The sequence below is a fragment of the Bufo gargarizans genome, chromosome 8 (assembly GCF_014858855.1).
Source record: "Bufo gargarizans isolate SCDJY-AF-19 chromosome 8, ASM1485885v1, whole genome shotgun sequence".
NCBI lineage: Eukaryota > Metazoa > Chordata > Amphibia > Anura > Bufonidae > Bufo > Bufo gargarizans.
The window spans coordinates 20,255,515-20,274,181 of NC_058087.1; the positions used below are offsets into that span (position 1 = coordinate 20,255,515).

The 18,667-nt window shown below is 43.4% G+C and overlaps 1 protein-coding gene across 1 annotated transcript in view; it reads left to right on the forward strand.

Annotated features, from left to right (window-relative positions):
- BAZ2B (bromodomain adjacent to zinc finger domain 2B) overlaps positions 1-18,667 on the forward strand; it is a 172,780-nt gene that overhangs the window by 64,225 nt on the left and 89,888 nt on the right. Inside the window, 1 exon segment of the mRNA XM_044302621.1 lies at positions 17,281-17,460. Coding sequence (XP_044158556.1) covers positions 17,281-17,460 — 180 coding nt within the window.

Below are 18,667 nucleotides of genomic sequence, written 5' to 3' on the forward strand. Positions count from 1 at the left end.
CAACCCCCTCTCCTGTGGCTAGTCACTAGACTGGACTCTCAGACAAGGCCCGGTAGCTGCTTTGTCCGTTTTCTACAGTGTTTCTGTATATAATGTCATTGTATAATACTGTTGAGGGGGCCCTGACAATAAAATCTTTTAGTCTTCCTCCTGAGTGGCCCCTTGTGGGTGTGGGCCCCAAAGCAGCCGGTTTGCCTGCTTCCCCTATAGCTATGCCCCTGGTGGATGCCTATATCCATCAATTTTCCACCCAACCTGCCACCCTACCTCCTCATCTGGTGTGTGACACAGTGAGAGGTTTGGTCTGGGAAAACAGGTATTTTCCTCCCAGCATGTGCTGCTGGGCTGATTTACAGCCAGGTGAGGTCAAATACCGGACCGGATTTTAAATGCCGGTCTGGGTTTTAGCAGCACCTGGCTGTCCTTAAATAGGCAGCTGGGCTCAGAAGCCATGTCTCTCTGTGTTGGGATCTGGGAGCCTTGTGTCTGGATGAAGGCTTGCCAATTGTTTGGTGTGAAAACAGGTTGGTGCTGCTATCAGCAAGGACTCTTTGAGGCAGAATTGCCGCATGGTGTGAATTACCACCAACACCGCAATGACGTTTTGTTTGAATATGACGCTTGTTTTGTCACTTGCCTAAAGTGTGAATAAAACACTGAACTGTTTGATCCAAAGAACTTGTTCTTGCCTCTATACTGCCTTCTTCTGGCTTCATTCCTCAGTACTACATTTCCACTGCACCGATTGCCGGGGGCAACAGCCTGAGGGGGTGCACCTTGACACAACACCTCATCAGGGCCACTACCACTCCCATCCTCTGCACTGGCTCCTCAGGGGCTCGCTGCAGAAGCAAGCACGGTTTTCTAATTTTAGGCATGCGACCAGCATGATTTTACTATGACGGCGGCCCCAAATAAACTCTACCTGCTGAGGCACTGATTTCAGATTTCCGTTCTATATCATTTTCTGTTCTGTATTTTTGGTTCTCGTTCTGTCATTTCGCTTATGATATTACCATAAAAGCGGTTTTATTTCCTCTCAAAGGACCTTTTCAGTGACAGAAGTAGTATATTAAACATCCTGGCATTTTATTGACGCGCCATAAAACTACTCCAGCATTGAACGGCAGCGCACTGTACATAGAGCTAATTTAGGAAAAACAAACACTTTCTGCACCCCCGCCCCCCCCCCCCCCCCGTTTAACGCGCAAGCGTAGCTGCATGTCTCTGAGCGCTGTCGTTTTATATCGCTAAAGGAACATGTAAGCAATTCTGTTTGCTGATTTTATTTTTGATTTTCTATTCGAGGAAACAGGTTAGCAGCTCAGGCAAAAAAAAAAAAAAGATCCTGAGATTTTTACTGACATGCAAAGTGCTTACTGATGTCAGCAGAAGTCCTTAATGGAAACGGCCATTATTATACATCCTCCCCGTACAGGGCGAACAAGCATAAATTCACTTAGTGTTGCTGAGGAAGCAAGCTCGCCGTCACAGGCTCAAATGTACGTTTTATCCTAGATATATGTATCCTGCTGATTCTGAGAACTAAAGAATTGTGACAATTTAAAGGGACTCAATTTAAAGGGACTCATTGAAATGAACAGGAGAATAAAAAAATAAAAAAATCAGTCGGCAAGACTCAAAGGGATTCGCCGAGAATACTTTAATATGGTCGCAAGCAACTTGTCCTAGAATATGAGCAGCATTGGTTGCATCCATTTGCAGAGCTGCCTGGGGGGGGGACTCACTGTGCACTAGACTGCTCTACAATAGATGGAAATGTTGTGCTCCTGCCTACGATATGTCATCATGGCTGAGCAGCCTGACAGGAATGCTTTCCAATAGGTAGGTGATACCAGTTGAGGGTGAGTCCCTGTTCAGTCTGACACTGGAAGCAATAATTGGATAGTGTCAGACTGTGCAGGGACACCCCCCAACTGGTAACCCCCATCTGGACCTTCATTGCAAACTGCTAGTAAGCAGGAATAATAAAGGAATAGCACAACATAGAGTCATAAGAATAGATGCTGCAGAAGTGTTACTACAAGTGAGATGGAAGTAGTTGCTAAAACAGACATGTCAGGAATGGCTATAGCTCCTCTTGAACAAAGAGGTTTTCTTTTACTGCTTCTCAGTAACCAAATGCGACATAAAATGATTAAAAAAAAAGAGGAAGATATCATGTTAAGTGTTGCTAGTTTCCTGTTTTATTCATTTTCGTGTCCCTTTTAAGGTAGTTCCCTGATGTGGACAACCCTTACTTGTTAGAAGGACCCTTTAAGACTCTCAGTTTCCGTGGAGCGCCACCCGCAGGGGAAATTAGGCATTACACTGTGTCCATTCTAATCAATGGGTTGTTAGTGAAATGCAAGGACAGGACAGGTCCTCCAGAGTAGGAGATGCTTTTTGTAACTGCGCCCTCTTTATTAACTCTTCACTAATAGAATATATGAAAACCAGTCTCCTAAACTAGACAACCCCTTTAAGATTATTCAGCATTCAATAGAAAACAAGGGCTTTGTGGCATTCAGTGCATTAGTCTGAAAAGAATGCTTCCTCTAGGTCCATTACAACTATCGGAGATGACACACAGGCAGACATTATCCAGAGTCCTTCAGTAGACCCCAAGATTTAAAGCATCATTTTAGTCACCGCAGCATTTTTACGGAACTGAATGAGAAGTATAAAAGCGCACCTGGTGCCATCCGGAGAACAGGTGGATCCTGAAAATGATGCATTTTTAATGATATAGTTATATGAAGTTATTTAACGCTTGTAGCCGATATCCAGCAAATAAGAAATGTGCAGAGTCCTTTACAGTATTACATGATATAGATAATCGGTTGGGTTAAAGGGCATCTGTCAGCAGTTTTGTCCCTATGACACTGGCTGACCTGTTACATGTGCACTTGGCAGCTGAAGGCATCTGTGTTGGTCCCATGTTCTTATGTACCCTCATTGCTGAGAAATATGATGTTTTAATATATGCAAATGAGCCTCTAGGAGCAACGGGGGCGTTACCATTACACCTAAAGACTCAGCTCTCTCTGCAAATGCTGCGCCCTCTTCACTTTGATTGACAGGGCCAGACGCTAGTAATGCTGCCCGGTACACCCCTCCCTTTTGTTTGATTGACAGTCCTTGAGATTTCAGGGTCTGTAGTGAAGACACAGGGGCTGCCACATGCACAGAACGGAGCAGCCCCGCCCTTGGTGCACCGAAAACCTTTTATGTATAAAAATAAAAAGAAGCATGTCTCAGGATTAGAGGAGCCGTTTTTCACAAGAAAGGTAACTGCCTGCATAGCAGAACGCTTAGGGGATGTTCACACCACGAATTTGGAATCTGCGCTGATTTTGCCGTGGTTTTTTTCCGTTTCCTATTTTTTCTGCTTCCCATTAATTTCAATGGGAGGATCAGCTCAGATTCTACTCCAAGATAGAGCACGCTGCTTCTTTTTTCCTGCGCAGTTTTTTTTTTTTACAGCGGTAAAAAAAAAAAAAAGGAAGTTTTGCCTTCTATTGAAACCAATGGGAGGTTTTTAAGGGGCGATTTTTGGTGTGAAAAAAGCACTAAAAACCATTGTGTAAACTGACCCTTATTTTGAAATTAAGGGGGTCATTTATTATACTGGGATACACCTAAATTAGGTGCATTTCAGGTGCAGATGGCGGCGCAATGGTTAGTTGTGCCGCTATCTGCGACTTCGCCCCGCTCACCCCAGGTATAAATCTGTGGGCGTGGCGGGGGAGGGGACGGGCCGGCAGGCTCATCTCATTTTCTATGCTTGTTTTAGGCTTAGAAAACAGTCTAAATGTAAGACCGCAAGGAAGCTGTCTTACATTACGGCGCCTCTTCATAACTTTGGCGGATCCTCCGCCAGCGCAGGGGCTTTATTAAGACCAGCGTCTAAATGAGCCCCCAAATCCCTTGCATATGGATAGGAGCTTTTTCAGGTGTAAGTACTGTATATACGGCATGTGCAGGGGCATTTCTCCCACAATGACCGCCCCCCCAGTACGGAGATAATTAAGGCCATTTTACCCTGCAGCGGGGGAAGGGGAGGGGAGCTTTGTGTAGACTGACATTTTGGACTGGTAATGAGCGATTGCTTTGTGATCTGAAGCTGATTTCCTCAGCTGGATTCAGAGATAAACCTGATATGTCTTTTCTGGTCCACGTCTTGGCTCACTGCAGCGTATTCATCTTCACACCAACAAATAATTTATGAGTTTACAAAGAAGAGATTCTTTCATGCAATGCAGCTAAAGTGACCTCGAATTCTTCTTCCCGTACGCCATTTAATGGTCCTGCCGCCTCCATGCAGATGTGTTTCTAGCAGATGCAGTCACCTTTAAAGGTATTTGTATCTTGTGTGCAAATTGATGTTTTCCTGTCCTTTAGCTCCTTCAAGTGACTGCATATCGGCTAATTAAGTATCCGCGGATGACTAATGATGCCATTTAAATTCTATACACATAAAGATCAAAGCAAACCGGCAACTTATTGGTGACAAATTCTGATACAGCGAGGGGGGGGGGGGGAGACGCTGTAACATACAGCACAATGTGTACAGTCATTCGTTTTGAGGAACAGGATATAGATGATATCTGTCTGAGAGATGAACCCCAGACAGACCCTTACTGTACTGTACATGCGCCATGGAGACATCTCGTTTAATGATAGAGCGCCTCTGCTGGAGAAATTAAGCACTGCAGGACTCTAGAGGCCGTCCGTATATTACATGGACAATGTTGGGTACTCCAAAGAGAGTATCTTCGGATTGGTTAACATGTGCAGTTGAGGAAGGCTGGACGGGCCGAAACGCGTCCTGTGTATGGATCAATCTGTATATGGAATAAAGCATTGAAGAAAAAATCGATACGCCTGCTGGGATTTATCTTGATCCTGACTGAGTGAACCCTGTCTATAAATTCTGAAATCCTTAAAGAGGACCTTTCACCTCTCCTGACATGGCTATTTTAATAGCTTCATGCATTCCCCACCTACTAACAATTCTGGAGCTTCTATTCTTATGGCTCTATGTTGTGCCATTCCTTTATTATTTGCACTAGAAGTTATGAATGAATTGCTAGCAGTCTGCAGTAAGGGTACAGAGGGGCGGTAACCAGTTGGGGGGTGTGTACCTGCACAGTCTGAAAATGGCAGCACTGATTGGATAGAGTGAGTCTATGCAGGTGCACACCCCCAACTTGTTACCGCCCCTCTTTACCCTTACTGCAGACTGCTAGCAATTCATTCATAACTTCTAGTAGAAATAATAAAGGAATGGCACAACACAGAGTCATAAGAATAGATGCTCCAGAATTGTTATTACATGGGGAATGCATGAAGCTATTAAAACAGGAATGTCAGGAGTGGTGACAGATCCTCTTTAAATGATTTTTGCCTGACAACAGTATGAAAAACCAAAAGAAGTAATACTCACCTTAGCAATCCCTAGTGGCCCCTGTGCCCAAACTTCCCTCGCCTGATTTCTGTTCACTCGGCTCCAGAGATGATATGTCGACATGATATGTGATTGCTGCATACAATTGACTGGTCAAAACATCACTGCTACAGCCTGTGATTGGCTACAGCAGTCCTTTGTTGATGCACCAATGGCACCTGGGAGGGATGCAGGAATAGTCAATACTAGTGATGAGCAAAGTTTTGGAAAATTAGATTCGGCTGCTTCGCCGAATTTTACAAAAAAATTTGCTTTGTGACTAATTACTTCGCCACGAAGCGCATTTTTTGTAAGCAGCGGGTGCAATGCCGGGAAGTTACGATAGCGCCGCTCCCCATCATTGTACCCCTCAGATGCCGGGTTCATATATGATCGCAGCATCTGAGCTAAAAACGGTGTAAAATTAACAGAAAAACAAAAAAAATCTTGCTTGAAGGTCTGGCGTGAAATCGCTCGCGGCCTGAGATGACGTCACTCTGGCCGGAGCACGGTATTTTTGCAGAGATCTTCAATCAAGATGGCGGAGGCCGGCCCGTCGCAAGCAAAAGGAGGAGGTAAGTATGATTTTTTTATATATTTTTATTTTTTGCATTATTTCAGGTTAAATTGATTCGCTACCACAAAGCACATGAAATTCGGCTTTCGCGGCGAATCGAATTTATCCTAAAATTCGGATCGAATTCCACTTTGTTGGATTCGATTCACTCATCTCTAGTCAACACGGGAGCGGCAGAGTTTTCTACAACCCCTTTTTAAAAGGGTTTTCTAGTTTGCATCAACATCCTCTAAAATAGTTATATATTAAAGTAGCTGTAATTATGTAACTTATTCATTTTACCTTTATTGCTGCTATCTGCAGTTCTGGGCTGTGATCACATGACCATCTCTTTCCTATTTCCTGTGATGTTATGTCCATGGGAGGGGCAGTGATAGGGGCGTGTCTATGTAACTAGCTGGGTGGGAGGAGCTATAAACTAGCTGGGTGTTAGGGGCGGGGCTGTTAAAGAGGAAGGAGAAGTGCATCATGGGTTTGGTTGGATATAGGAACAGGAAGTGCTACATACAGGATGGAAACAAAGCGGAGGGATTATTTACATGGTGAAAACAGGTCAGGAGGTCAAATTGAAAAGGAAGGAGCATGGAGAAGATGTGCATGAAGTAAGCAACTACATGAGCATATCTGTTAAAAACCATAGGGATTTCCAAAACCCCTTTGAGCATAGTTGTTTAAATGGGACCAAAGGAGATAGATAACCCTAGAACCATTATACGGTCTTGCCATAAGAGAACTGAGCCTGTCTAATCGCAGTGTAATATGACCTTACTGCGGATAGGAAGGATTGGTAGGACAGAGGAGACTGCAGGCAACGTTAGGACCTTCTCTTAAAGACTTCCAAGTACACCAGGTAGTGAGAAATGGGTCAGTTTTTGTTATGTTAATCAATGATCAGCTCTTCCAGGCGCATAAATTGTTTGAGGAGTTCAATAAATGATGCCAGGGAGGGGGAGAGGAGCAGTCTCCATTGTCTGGGCCGCTGCAGCAGGAAGGAGCTTCAGCGGGTCACGTTCATCCTATTTCATTGCACCAAGTCAACTCACTAATTGTGTGCTTTTCCTCTCTGAGACTCTGAAACAAATTATGAGAAGAAGTAGATCAGCTATGATTATCTGGTGCAGGGGCGAAACTATAATTCATAGGGCCCCATAACAAAATAGGATGGGACCAGGGCTGTAACTACCATAGCGGCAGACCATGCGACCCACTATGGGGCCCAGGGCAAGAGGGGGCCCAGTCTTAGTTGGGATTATCTCCTCTTCTCATAGAGGTGAAAACTTGCTCAGGACTCTACCCTCTAAAAGGAACAACTTTTTAAAAATGAAAAAGGGTTAAGGCAGAAACCCTTCTGTCCTGTGTGAGGGGCCTGGTTTGATCCTTGCTATGGGGCCTTTACATTTTCTTACACTAGCTAAAGAGGGTCCCATCCAGTGGCATACATAGAGAATAATACAGCAAATACAGCGAAAAGCCACCATACGGGATGCTACGTTTTTGCACCTCCTCAGCCTCCGGGCCTATAGCAAGTGCTATAGCTGCTATGGGTATAGTTACGTCCTTGAATCTGGTAATGTCATCTGTTGAGACTTCATTTAAGTAGTAGAACTTTTTTTTCTACATGATTTAGGTATGGGCTGATCATTTTATGGCACCTAACAAAATAAGATGACCAATTTATTTTTTAAAGGGAATCTGTCACTAGCGATCAAACTGGTTACATAGACATAGAGCTGTGGTGGTTCACCTGATTAAAACGCTGTTTTGCCTTTGTTCAGCCAAGGCTCCGCGCTAGAGTTGTGATACTTTGTCTCAATATGCAAATTAGGCCTTTGGTGTAATGAAGGTGTCGCCATTGCTCTTTTTGAACACAAGCATACTTACCAACATTTGAGTTGGTAAAATCTGGGTGTATAAGCCCCGCCCAGGGAATTCCCCAGGCCCGCCCAGAAACAACTATTTGTGGGCAGTGTTTGCATTAGCCCCTCCCTATTTTTCAGACCGAGACAGTGCTGATTTGCTGGGACTGTCTATGAAAGTAAGGGACAGAGTCAGCAAATTCGGGACAGTTGTCAGCTATGCACAAGCTCTGCTCCTTTCAGTGGCCAGACCCTCCTTCATTGCTTTGATTGACATGGCCAGGCAGGTGCAAAGCAGTGAGGGACGGATTGGCCACAAAAAGGACCGGAGCTTGGGTGCAAAAGGGCGTCACCACTGTTCTTTTTGCACCCAAGCTTTGCTCCTTTTTGCATACTAATTTGCATACTAAGAAAAAGTATAATAAGTAGAGAACTGAGCCTTGGATCATCTAAAGAAAAGCAGCAGATTGATCAGGTGAACCACAGCTCTGTGTATATGCAAACAGTTTGATAGGTCGCTGGTGACGGATTCAGACCTCATGCACATGACCGTATCCATTTTTGCGGTCTGCAAAACACTGATGTCGGCCATGTCCATCCCAATCTTCGGCAGCTCCGGCACTATGTTACAAATGCCTATTCTTGGCCCTCAAAACGGATTAGAATAGAACATGTTCTATCTTTTTTTTTTTTTAACATCTTTTTCATCCGATCCGCAAAAAATATGGATCAGAAACCGGACTAAAAATACGGTCATGTGCATGAAGCCTTAAGCAAATGCTTTAATCACAATTTGTTTTCTAAAATGAACATTGCACTAGTTTTGTGTCGGATGATGATACCGTGCATAATATAGGTTGGTCATATTCAGCATGTTCCGTCATTGAATAATTATTACAGTCACTTTACCTGTTTTACTTTTATGCAAAGGATATCTTCTAAATTGCCCTACTTACACAAGCACGGGCTTTCATATTGTGGCAATGAAATTAGGAAGCTGTTTATTCATCTGTGCGAGGAAGTGCTCTGGGTGTGTGCATCACCCCACCTCTGTGAGAATAAAAACACAGCATACAGTATAATAACTAAGCTCCCAGCAAAGTTCTGCTATGTCTGACGTGAAACTGGGAAGTTGCACAACAAGGTTCTCTTTCATTGTTAACCTGCCTGATCCTTCATACATCAGAAACAAAGGTGAATTCAAGGAGCACAAAGTTTACTAATATAAATAGAAGATTTGTATATTGGTACACCTAGCATGAACCAGTGGAGAAAATGTATTTGTATATATGCTGTATATTGTTGCCGGTTTGCATTATTGCAGTGGGGTCGGCAATGACAGACTCTTTGGGGGTTAAAAGTCCAAAGAATGTTTGTTTATTTTTCACCTATTTGAGTGAAGCCACAGCACATACTGTATAGCATACCCAAACATTAAGGAAACACCGTCCCGTCTGCGCGCTAACTATACAGAGACTTCTCACTCTCACCTAAGCCTTCAGGATGTCAGGGGGATCTGGCTTTGCACGGTCACACGGTCAAACAGCCACAGGCTCTGATCCCGACAGAAGCTCGGAGACCTCTATTTATTCCCCAACAACACCTGGGATGTCCTCAGGCTGGGGAAAGTGAGTGTATGAAATTGTAGGTCCTTCTACCAAACCTACCTGTCCAAAAAAATCCAGCCCATAAACGAGGTGTGAATAAATAGCTCCAGGCCTCCAGTAAACTATACTTTGCAGAAACAAATATAGCTTTCTGGATTCTTTTATCTCACCCAACTGAGCAACTAGACAGAAGAGACAGAGATAGAGAGATAGATATGATATAGAGAGATAGATATGATATAGAGAGATAGATAATTAGATATAGAGAGATAGATAGCTATAGATAGATAGAGAGTTTTATATCAGAAAACAGAGGAAAGCCTCCAATCTATTGGACGTACAGTACATAAAGTATATAAGGTAAATTATTAATACATAGCAGTTCCCTCTTTTAGGATCTGTTAGCCAGCGCCAAGAGCTGCTAAAAAGATCTTGCTGTGGAGGATCCAACATATGAGAACTGTGTAATGCCTCATTTCCCCTGTGGAGGCACTGCAGAGGAATTGAACACTTGCATCAGGGTTTCCCCACAGAATCACAGCTGATCATTTGGGTTCCAGCAGCGGGCACTCTGTAACTAGGGGACCCCTGTAGGAAAAATGGATGAAAGGGGTTTTCCAGTTCATGAAAAATGTGGCTTAAAGGCTGGGAGTACTTGAAAATAATAAAATAATATATACTCATAAAATAATATATACTCACTGTTTTACGTTGTTGGAGATCCAGTGGCATCCCTACTCCGCTTACTTCCAGGCAGTGGTTATTGACCACGGACAACCAATCACCAGTCTTGGCAGTATCACTGCTGTGGCCATTGATTGGCTGCAGTAGTCATGGGCTTAGATGCTGCCTGGAAGTCCACAGAGACTGGCAGCTCCTTAAACATTAATGTTAATGCTATTTTATTATTTTCAAGCACGCTCCCAGCCTTTAGGCAAAAGTTTTTCTGCTTCAGATAATCCCTTAAGCAGACAGCCCTCTTAAAGGGGTTTTCCAGGACTAAAACAATGATGTCCAATCGCCCCGGACTCCTCCTAATCAACTGACTGAAGCGAGCTGTTGACAAACCATGGCGCCTGGGGAAACATTAAAGAGTCTTCTGCGCTCCAGGCTTCTGAAGATCGGAGGGGACCCAGGGGAGAAAACTTTTCTTATGCCAAGTTTAGAAATCTTATGTAGATATTTTTAAGCATTTTATTTGAATGCTATCTATAGCCTGAGTCTTGTAGTAAAGCCTAAGTGCATCTTATGTTGGCAAGGAGCATTCAAGTATGTGTTTGTGTGAAGGACTCCAGGATCAGAGGTGTTACTAGAATACAGTTAGGTTAATTAGCTCAAGCGCTGCTTGGAAGAGTAGAAACATAATTTCAATGATTACCTCTAGTGAAAAAATACCTGTTGCGTAATTATTGTGTTAAAAGGGCTTTCCGGGAGTTCAGTATTGATGGCTTGTCCTCAGGATAGCTAATTAGTATTAGATTGTGGGGGTCCAACTCCTAATACACCCACTTTTTGAAGATGCTGAATGTCCTTCTCACTGCATATGAAGCACAGCGCCGTACATTGTATAGTGGCTGGGCTTGGTATTGCAGATCAGGCCCATTCACTTGAACAGGACTGAGCTGCACATGGGCCAAGTGACTGATGAATGGGACTTCACTGGGCCTAGGAAGAGGCCGCAACCTCGTCAAACAGAAGATTGCAAAGGTGCCAGGAGTCTGACCTTCACCGATCATATTTTACTCTCAGAACACCTCTTTAAAAACGTATGTGTACACTCTCTGTTGTTTCGTTCATTATTGCGTAAAGTGTATATTTACAGATTTTTTATTCTGTTTTCTGTGGGTGACCAGTATGCCTGAATTATATAAGAAAGTGTTGTGGGCATGCTTTGTGCAGGAGGGTCGGATCTGTGACCATTAAACTATTATCAGTGGCGGATCCTGTGTTATCTGAATATTAGTGTGACCTTTCAATGTAATCCTGCCCGTGATGATCATAAGATGACTACTGAGAAGTTAGATGATACTGACATGGAAAACTAGTATAAAAACTTCACCAAAAAGTTTTAAAAATGTGTTTTAACACAGTACATGGTTCTCAGTTTTGACTCAATGGGATCCTCTTCTTTTTTTCACTCCCTGGGACCATTTGGGACATTATTCTGAGGGCTAACCTTAGACCTTTTGTCTATCTTCATTGACACATTTCTTGATGTAGATAAAAATATACCATGGACATATCAGGCACAAGATGTTAGAAACCATTCTGTAACGGGAAGCATAAGGGTCTTCCAATGTTCAGTAGAAGAAGACATTAGAGTACCACTGAACACGCCATAGGCATGCATATCGAGCTTAGCTTTATGTGCATTTCCCACCAGATGCCTGAAACCCCCATAAACCAGACCAAGGGGTCTACCATCCATGAGGCACTTGAGGTACCTTCCCCTGACTGCATCTTTTCAAAGGCAGAATTTTGGCCCATCCACAATCCATCCCTGCACTTTCTCATTCGCAATTTGGAAAACGAAATCGGGGAGACATTTCACTATTGATCCCAGGCAGCAAAAGGGATAACATTTTCCTGTGGAAGTTCATCGTGCTAATGTATTATGTTTGAACAGTTTAAAAGCATTAGCATAGTGTCCACAGAAATGATTTAGACGTTTGGAGATCTTCACAACCATACAAATTCCGTGCACATGTTGCCTGATTGGATTTAAAGGAAATGTCTCACCAAAAATGTTATCTGCTCGATAAAACCAGACAGCGTCGCATCCCCTTTTTTCAAATCTATTTTTATTTTCTGATTGCAGATTTATTTATTTCTTGAACACAGCGGCCATTACCTGAGCTGTTCTTAACAGCATTTAGAAAGCATTAGCAAAATTGCTTTATGGCAGCCCCATTGCCCATAGTCAGGAGGAGACCGCAGTGACTTCTATGGGAGAGTTCTCTAGCATGCTCTGTGACCCGTGCAGAGGTCATTGTACAAGGGAAGAATAGATAAGATCAGTCATTCACCTATTGTGAATAGTGGATCCTGTCTTAGGCTACTTTCACACTGGCGTTTCTGGGTCCGCTTGCGAGATTCGTTTCAGGGCTCTCACAAGCGGCTCAAAACGGATCAGTTCAGCCCCAATGCATTCTGAATGGATAAGGATCCGTGCAGAATGCATCAATTTAGCTGCGTTTGGTCTCCGTTCCGCTTTTGAGGCGGACACTAAAACGCAGCTTGCAGCGTTTTGGTGTCCGCCTGACGATGCGGAGCCAAACGGATCAGTCCTGACTTACAATGTAAGTCAATGGGACGGATCCGTTTTCCCTGACACAATATGGTGCAATTGAAAACGGATCCGCCTCCCATTGACTTTCAAAGTAAGTCAGGACGGATCCGTTTTGACTTAGTTTATATTTTTTTTTAAAGAATAATGCAAATGGATCCATTCTTAACGGATTCAAGCGTTTGCAATATCGGTGCGGATCCGTCTGTGCAGATACAAGACGGATCCGCCCCGAACGCAGGTGTGAAAGTAGCCTCATCTATACACAGAGGTGATATCATTACAGGCAGGATTAGAATGACAGATAAGCAGGTAACTGCAGTAAAGTGATCTGTACAAACCAAGAAGTGGCGCCAATTATTAGGCTTAGTGGCCAGTGGGGAAACTGAAGGATTTTATGGTTTTTGTTTAATTATAGATAGTGACATGGAAAATTAAAAATAACATCTTCTTAAATAATATGTTAACATAAACCTAAAAACGTGATTTAAACAATAGGTCATTTTCTGATGACACATTCTCTGTAAAGATATCAGCTTATCCCCTATCCTCAGGGGATAGGGGATAATGTCCCCTAAGGCCTCATTCACATCTCCGTCAAGCAGATCCGGCACAAATGCTTTTGTCCATGGAATGCAATGTTTTTTGTCTGGCCGAAACACGGCATTTTATGCTGGAAAGTGGCTGGATCACCACTGTACTTAATTACAGTCAATGGGGAACTGGCAGTGAACTAGAGAATCCGGCAATGCTGGATTTGGCGTAGTCCACCACAGTTCCTCTTATCCTCCGGCATAGTGCCAGATATCCGGCCTGTTTCTGGCATTAGTGCCAGGATTCAGCTGGACAAAAAATGCTACTTGCACTTATGCCGGAAACGGGCTGGATCCCATTATAGTAAAAGGGGCCTGGCGGTGCTCCGGCAGTTTCCAGCTATGCCGATGCAATGAATTATGGCATGCTGTTCCTCTGCTGGACGATTTTAGCGCTAGTTTGAAACTAGCCTAACGCTACAACAGGACTAATAACTAAACTACCATTGTGCCAATAGCAAGCGCTCTGCTTTGTTTTCTTTTCCAGGACCTGCGGCACTCTTGTCCATGGGCTATGTTTGCTATTGCAGCTCATCTTCATCAAATGAATTAGCGTGAGCTGCAATATTTTTTTTATCATTGCATTGGTAAGTTTTGTATTACCTATCATCAGTGATGGCCAGTTCGCATTGTTCGCCCGCGAACATATGCGGGCTGCCATCTTTTTTCACAAGTCCGGCGAGGCACAGGTAAGCCCTTACCTGTGCCTGTGCCGCGAGCCAGGTCTGAAAACAAGTGCGGTCAGCGGGAGCAGGCAGTTCCGAGAACAGCCACCGGGGGCCTTCATCGGGCTGTTCTCAGAACTGCCTGCTCCTGTGGACCGCATTTGTTTTCAGACCAGCTCGTGGCACAGGCACAGGTAAGGGCTTACCTGTGCCTCGCCGGACTTGTGAGAAAAGATGGCAGCCCGCATATGTTAGCGGGTGAACAATGCGAGCTGGCCATCACTGCCTATAATTAGGGATGAGCGTATCGACTTCGGATGCTTCATCTGAATTCGATTCGCTCATCCCTACCTATTATCCTAAAGCTGGACTACTGTCTACCACTGCTCTTTCAAAATTTTGGGGGGATTAAGATACAACAGTATCGATGTAGTATTCCCATCTGTCTTGTTGTTTTGCATGTTTTGGGGATTATATTTAGTGTAACTAATCCACTGATTTTATTATACCTGCAGAATACTCAGCACTCTCTGTTTTGCTGCGTAGCATCTTGCTGAAACAATATTTTTGCTGTGTTGTCTTATCGTTCCATTTCCTGGGGATGTTTTATCTATTTTGCAAACTATAAATTATAGCAGGAGAGGGAGAGCGCTTTACAGGAATACAGCTAAGATGAAAGCTAATTGCTATGAAAGTTAAGTAGGCATTTTCTTTGTCACCACAATAACTAGCATTATCTGTAATGCTCTACACCGTGGGCAGATGGACAGAAGTATTAAGAGTCCATGGAATAATTAGTGTTGTTGTTCTGTAAGGATTCAGCCGATGCAAAGACCTTTTGTCTAGACATGCTATGAAAGCTGCCGTGAATTAACAGAAAAAGACAAGCAAAAAAAAAAAAAAAGGAAAAGAACAAGAACACAGATTTTTGTCTTTAGTCTTTCTGAGTTGCCACATTGTGGAGGGTGTGAACGAATATGTTTCAGATGACGCCTCTGCGAACAGATTTGGGGCAATACCAATTTTTGCAGACCCTCACTGTACCTACTCGTAAAGCGCAACACCAATTTTGCCTAGTCTGTAATGACAAAATCAAGTGATACCACTTTTCCTCAATTCAGCCAGTCATCGCTGAGCTTCAGGCATTAGCACTGATCACAGGACCACGGAAGACGTCAGTAAAATGGTATCTTGCTCTATTACAGTCCCTCTGATGGTGGCACCTATAGAAGGTTCAGTGCGCGGCAGTTATTGGGGTACCATAGGCTGGCACTTATGGGGCTACTGCAGCCGGCACTGATGTGGACAGTTCATGAAGTTGAAACTTTTTAGCTGGCCGTGATGGGCAATGGAACTGGCACTAGGGCAACCACCTTAACAATGGGTTGCCCCGGTTTCAGCTGAGGTGTTTGCAGCTCTCACATAAGAGAACAGAAGTATCAGAAGGTGCTGACTATCTGTCTATTTTCTATAGATCCGATACAAAGTGATGCTGCTCTGCATGGTAGTGTTATACTTTTTAGTTTACTTTTTAGTTTATCAGTTTGTAATATTATTCCGTTTGTGCTACTTTCGACAAGTTATTAATTCGTCTCTCTTCACATCTGTGTTGGAGGCTCCATCACAGTTCCCATTCAAAGCAATAGATAGACACCATGCTGGAATTATCCATGGTAGTATCCATCCTATGACAGACCTTGCAAGTGTGAACATAGGGGGTCATTTACTATCAGAAATACGCCTATATTAGGCGTATTTCTAGTGCAGATTGCGGCTCAAAAGATTATTCTGCGACTTTTCTACGCTCAAGCCGGGTCTAAAAAAGTGGACGAGACGTGGACAACAAAGGGACGGGCCGGAAGGCCTGTCTCATTCATTATTTTCTATGCCTGTTTTTGGAGTAAAAAAATTGTCTAAATGTAAGCCAGCAAGGAAGCTGGCTTACATTTGGATCGGCGCTGGATACGCCGAAGTTAAGTAGAGGCCGGCGCCTCTTCATAACTTCGGCGGATCCACCGCCAGCTATATGGGATAGTAAGACAGGTGTCTAAAATGCTGGTCTTAATAAATTACCCCATAGGTGGTAGATCCAAGTATATACAAGAGCTTGTAGACCGGAGTTCAGAAGCTACAAGGCATGCCTCTGAGCGGCTCGCCATACGCTAGGGAACAACAGGTCCCAGCATGCTAGTTCCTGTTTGTAGGTTACCAAGAGGTTTCATCATAATCCCCCAAAAGCAGGAAACTCATTGGTTTCTGCAAAATGGTATATAGAATATAAAGCAAAATATGAGTAGCCTACAGCTCTTCTTAGCCTGCTCCTTTCAGCCTGCCATGCAAGCATTTTCCTTCGCATTTTAGACAATGAGCTTCAATTCCCAGCATGCTTATCTGGCACATTGTATAATAAACTATAACCTCAGCACACTTGGCACGCATTCAAGACAATGAATGTTTAATCCTATTAAATCTGTAGATTACATCCCTGTGTTCTTAAGTATCGAATCCCTATTTTGTAATGTTGCACATAGGAAAAGGTGGAAAAATCTTTCTGCACGAGTAGTGTCTGGGTTTGTACTGCTTCTACTCGGTAAGAAATAAAAATATGATGGACACTATCGGGGAGTTAGGCAGGTTCTGCTGGCAAAATATTTTTTTTAGCAGTAAAAATCTATTTATTACAGGGGTTTTCCATTGTTCATACTCTTAGTGCATAATAGCGTCATGGAATGGAGTCCTTGGTTTTTTCAGTGGTGGACTCATGCATTTCCTTTGAATGGCCACATGTAATACTATATTTCTCCTGTAGAGGCCGCTGCAGGGGAAATGAGCAACCGCTTTCCCTGGCAAAATCGGCTGTTTACCTGGGATCTCACTCAGATTAAAGAGGTTGTCTGTGATGAGACCCATTTAATTCACTATTAAAGCGGAATTCAAGTTGAGGGATTAAAGAATAATGGAGTTGTAAGAGATTAGGAAAACCATCTGTTTTTGAAAGGGCCTAAGCAGCAATCCCAGTCACAACCCACAAACAAGAGTGGCGCTGTTTCTGGGAAAAAAAACAAACATACTTTTCTAATAGAACTTTTTTAAACTGGCAATTTCCCTGTTAGTTGGAAGTAATGCCTATGTGTATGTTGACTATCGAGATGGCTGGACTTGGTAGCCATGGTGGAGATGGGCTTAAATGTATTTACTTGTGTGCGACTATATTCATTAATGGGTGTATTTCTCTCTGCTTTTCTAGGACACTTGTTCAGAGCTTCTGGAGATCAACCATTCAATCTGTCCAGTGCCTTTCCAATGATCAGCCACCCAGTTTTCGGCCTGCACGCAGCCAGCTCAGGACATTCCGAATTTGGTGGTTTGGGAACGCTTGGTGTACCCACAGCCTTAGCAGCACATCCCCAGTTAGCACCTTTCCCAGGTAAATACTGAAACTAAACTTTTTAGTATATAATATCGCTCAATATCATGGTATATAATAATACCAACACTTTTTTGTAACCTCTGGTGGTCTAGATAAGCAAAGGGGTACTCCAGCCATTAACATATAACGTGGCTGTTTCTGAACTCCCTGTAGAGCTGTATGCAGGAGCAGTGTGAATTCTCCGCTACTACTAGATACATCTCTTCCCTAATACAGCTGTCGTGAAGGGGGGAGCAGGGGTCCCTCCATATCCATCGCATATAAGAATCCCAGTGGTCAGACCATAATTGATATAATATTTTTACCCTTATCCTTGGGAAGATGGTTAGAATACACCTTTAAAGCAAATTTACACCTAAAATAAAGCCCATGAGTCATCTGCTGTCACATCTGCTGTTTCTTAATGTCATCATCTGTCTCTGGTAAGCTGGGTGACGAATACTCCTGCTATTACAGCTCCCTTAAAAGGAATAGTATCAGCAATATCTTTTACTATTATACTTTTTACTACTTTTTCCTAATCTGTTTTTAGGCGTTTATTTATTTACTTATTTTACGCACTTATATAGCGCTGTTATATTCTGCAGCACTTTACAGACATTAGCATCACAGCTGTCCCCAATGGGGCTCACAATCTAAGTTCCCTATCAGTGTGTCTTTGGAGTGTGGTAGGAAACCGGAGAACCCTGGAGGAAACCCATGGGGAGAACATACAAACTCCATGCAGATGTTGTACATGGTTGGATTCGACCCTAGGACCCGAGCGCTGCACCACCGTGCTGTGCAGGTGCTCGTTGACTTCTATGGGAGAATGTTGTGGGAATGCTCTGTGACCTGCGCATAGGTCATTATGCAGGGAGGGGGAGCAGGTTATTAAGGGGACAACACTTCGGTACTCTCACAGTTCACCGGACCTGGAGTTAGCTTATCATAGGTGCTAACTCTTGTTCTGATGAACCATGGGAAGTATTAAGTTTGTAAAATGGCCAGAAAAAAGCACTTGTATCATGTTGTCTTAAAGCAGCCTTACAAAGATATTCTGCCTTGGGAGCATTGCTTCTGGGGAGAATACAGTACCCCACGGAGTCACCACAAGATAGCACATGCGGTGCCTAGATGGTCATAATATGGAACAGTATAGAGGTGATTATTTACTTTATAGCCTTTGCTGGAATAGGGAAGATTTTGAAAATAACTTGGACAA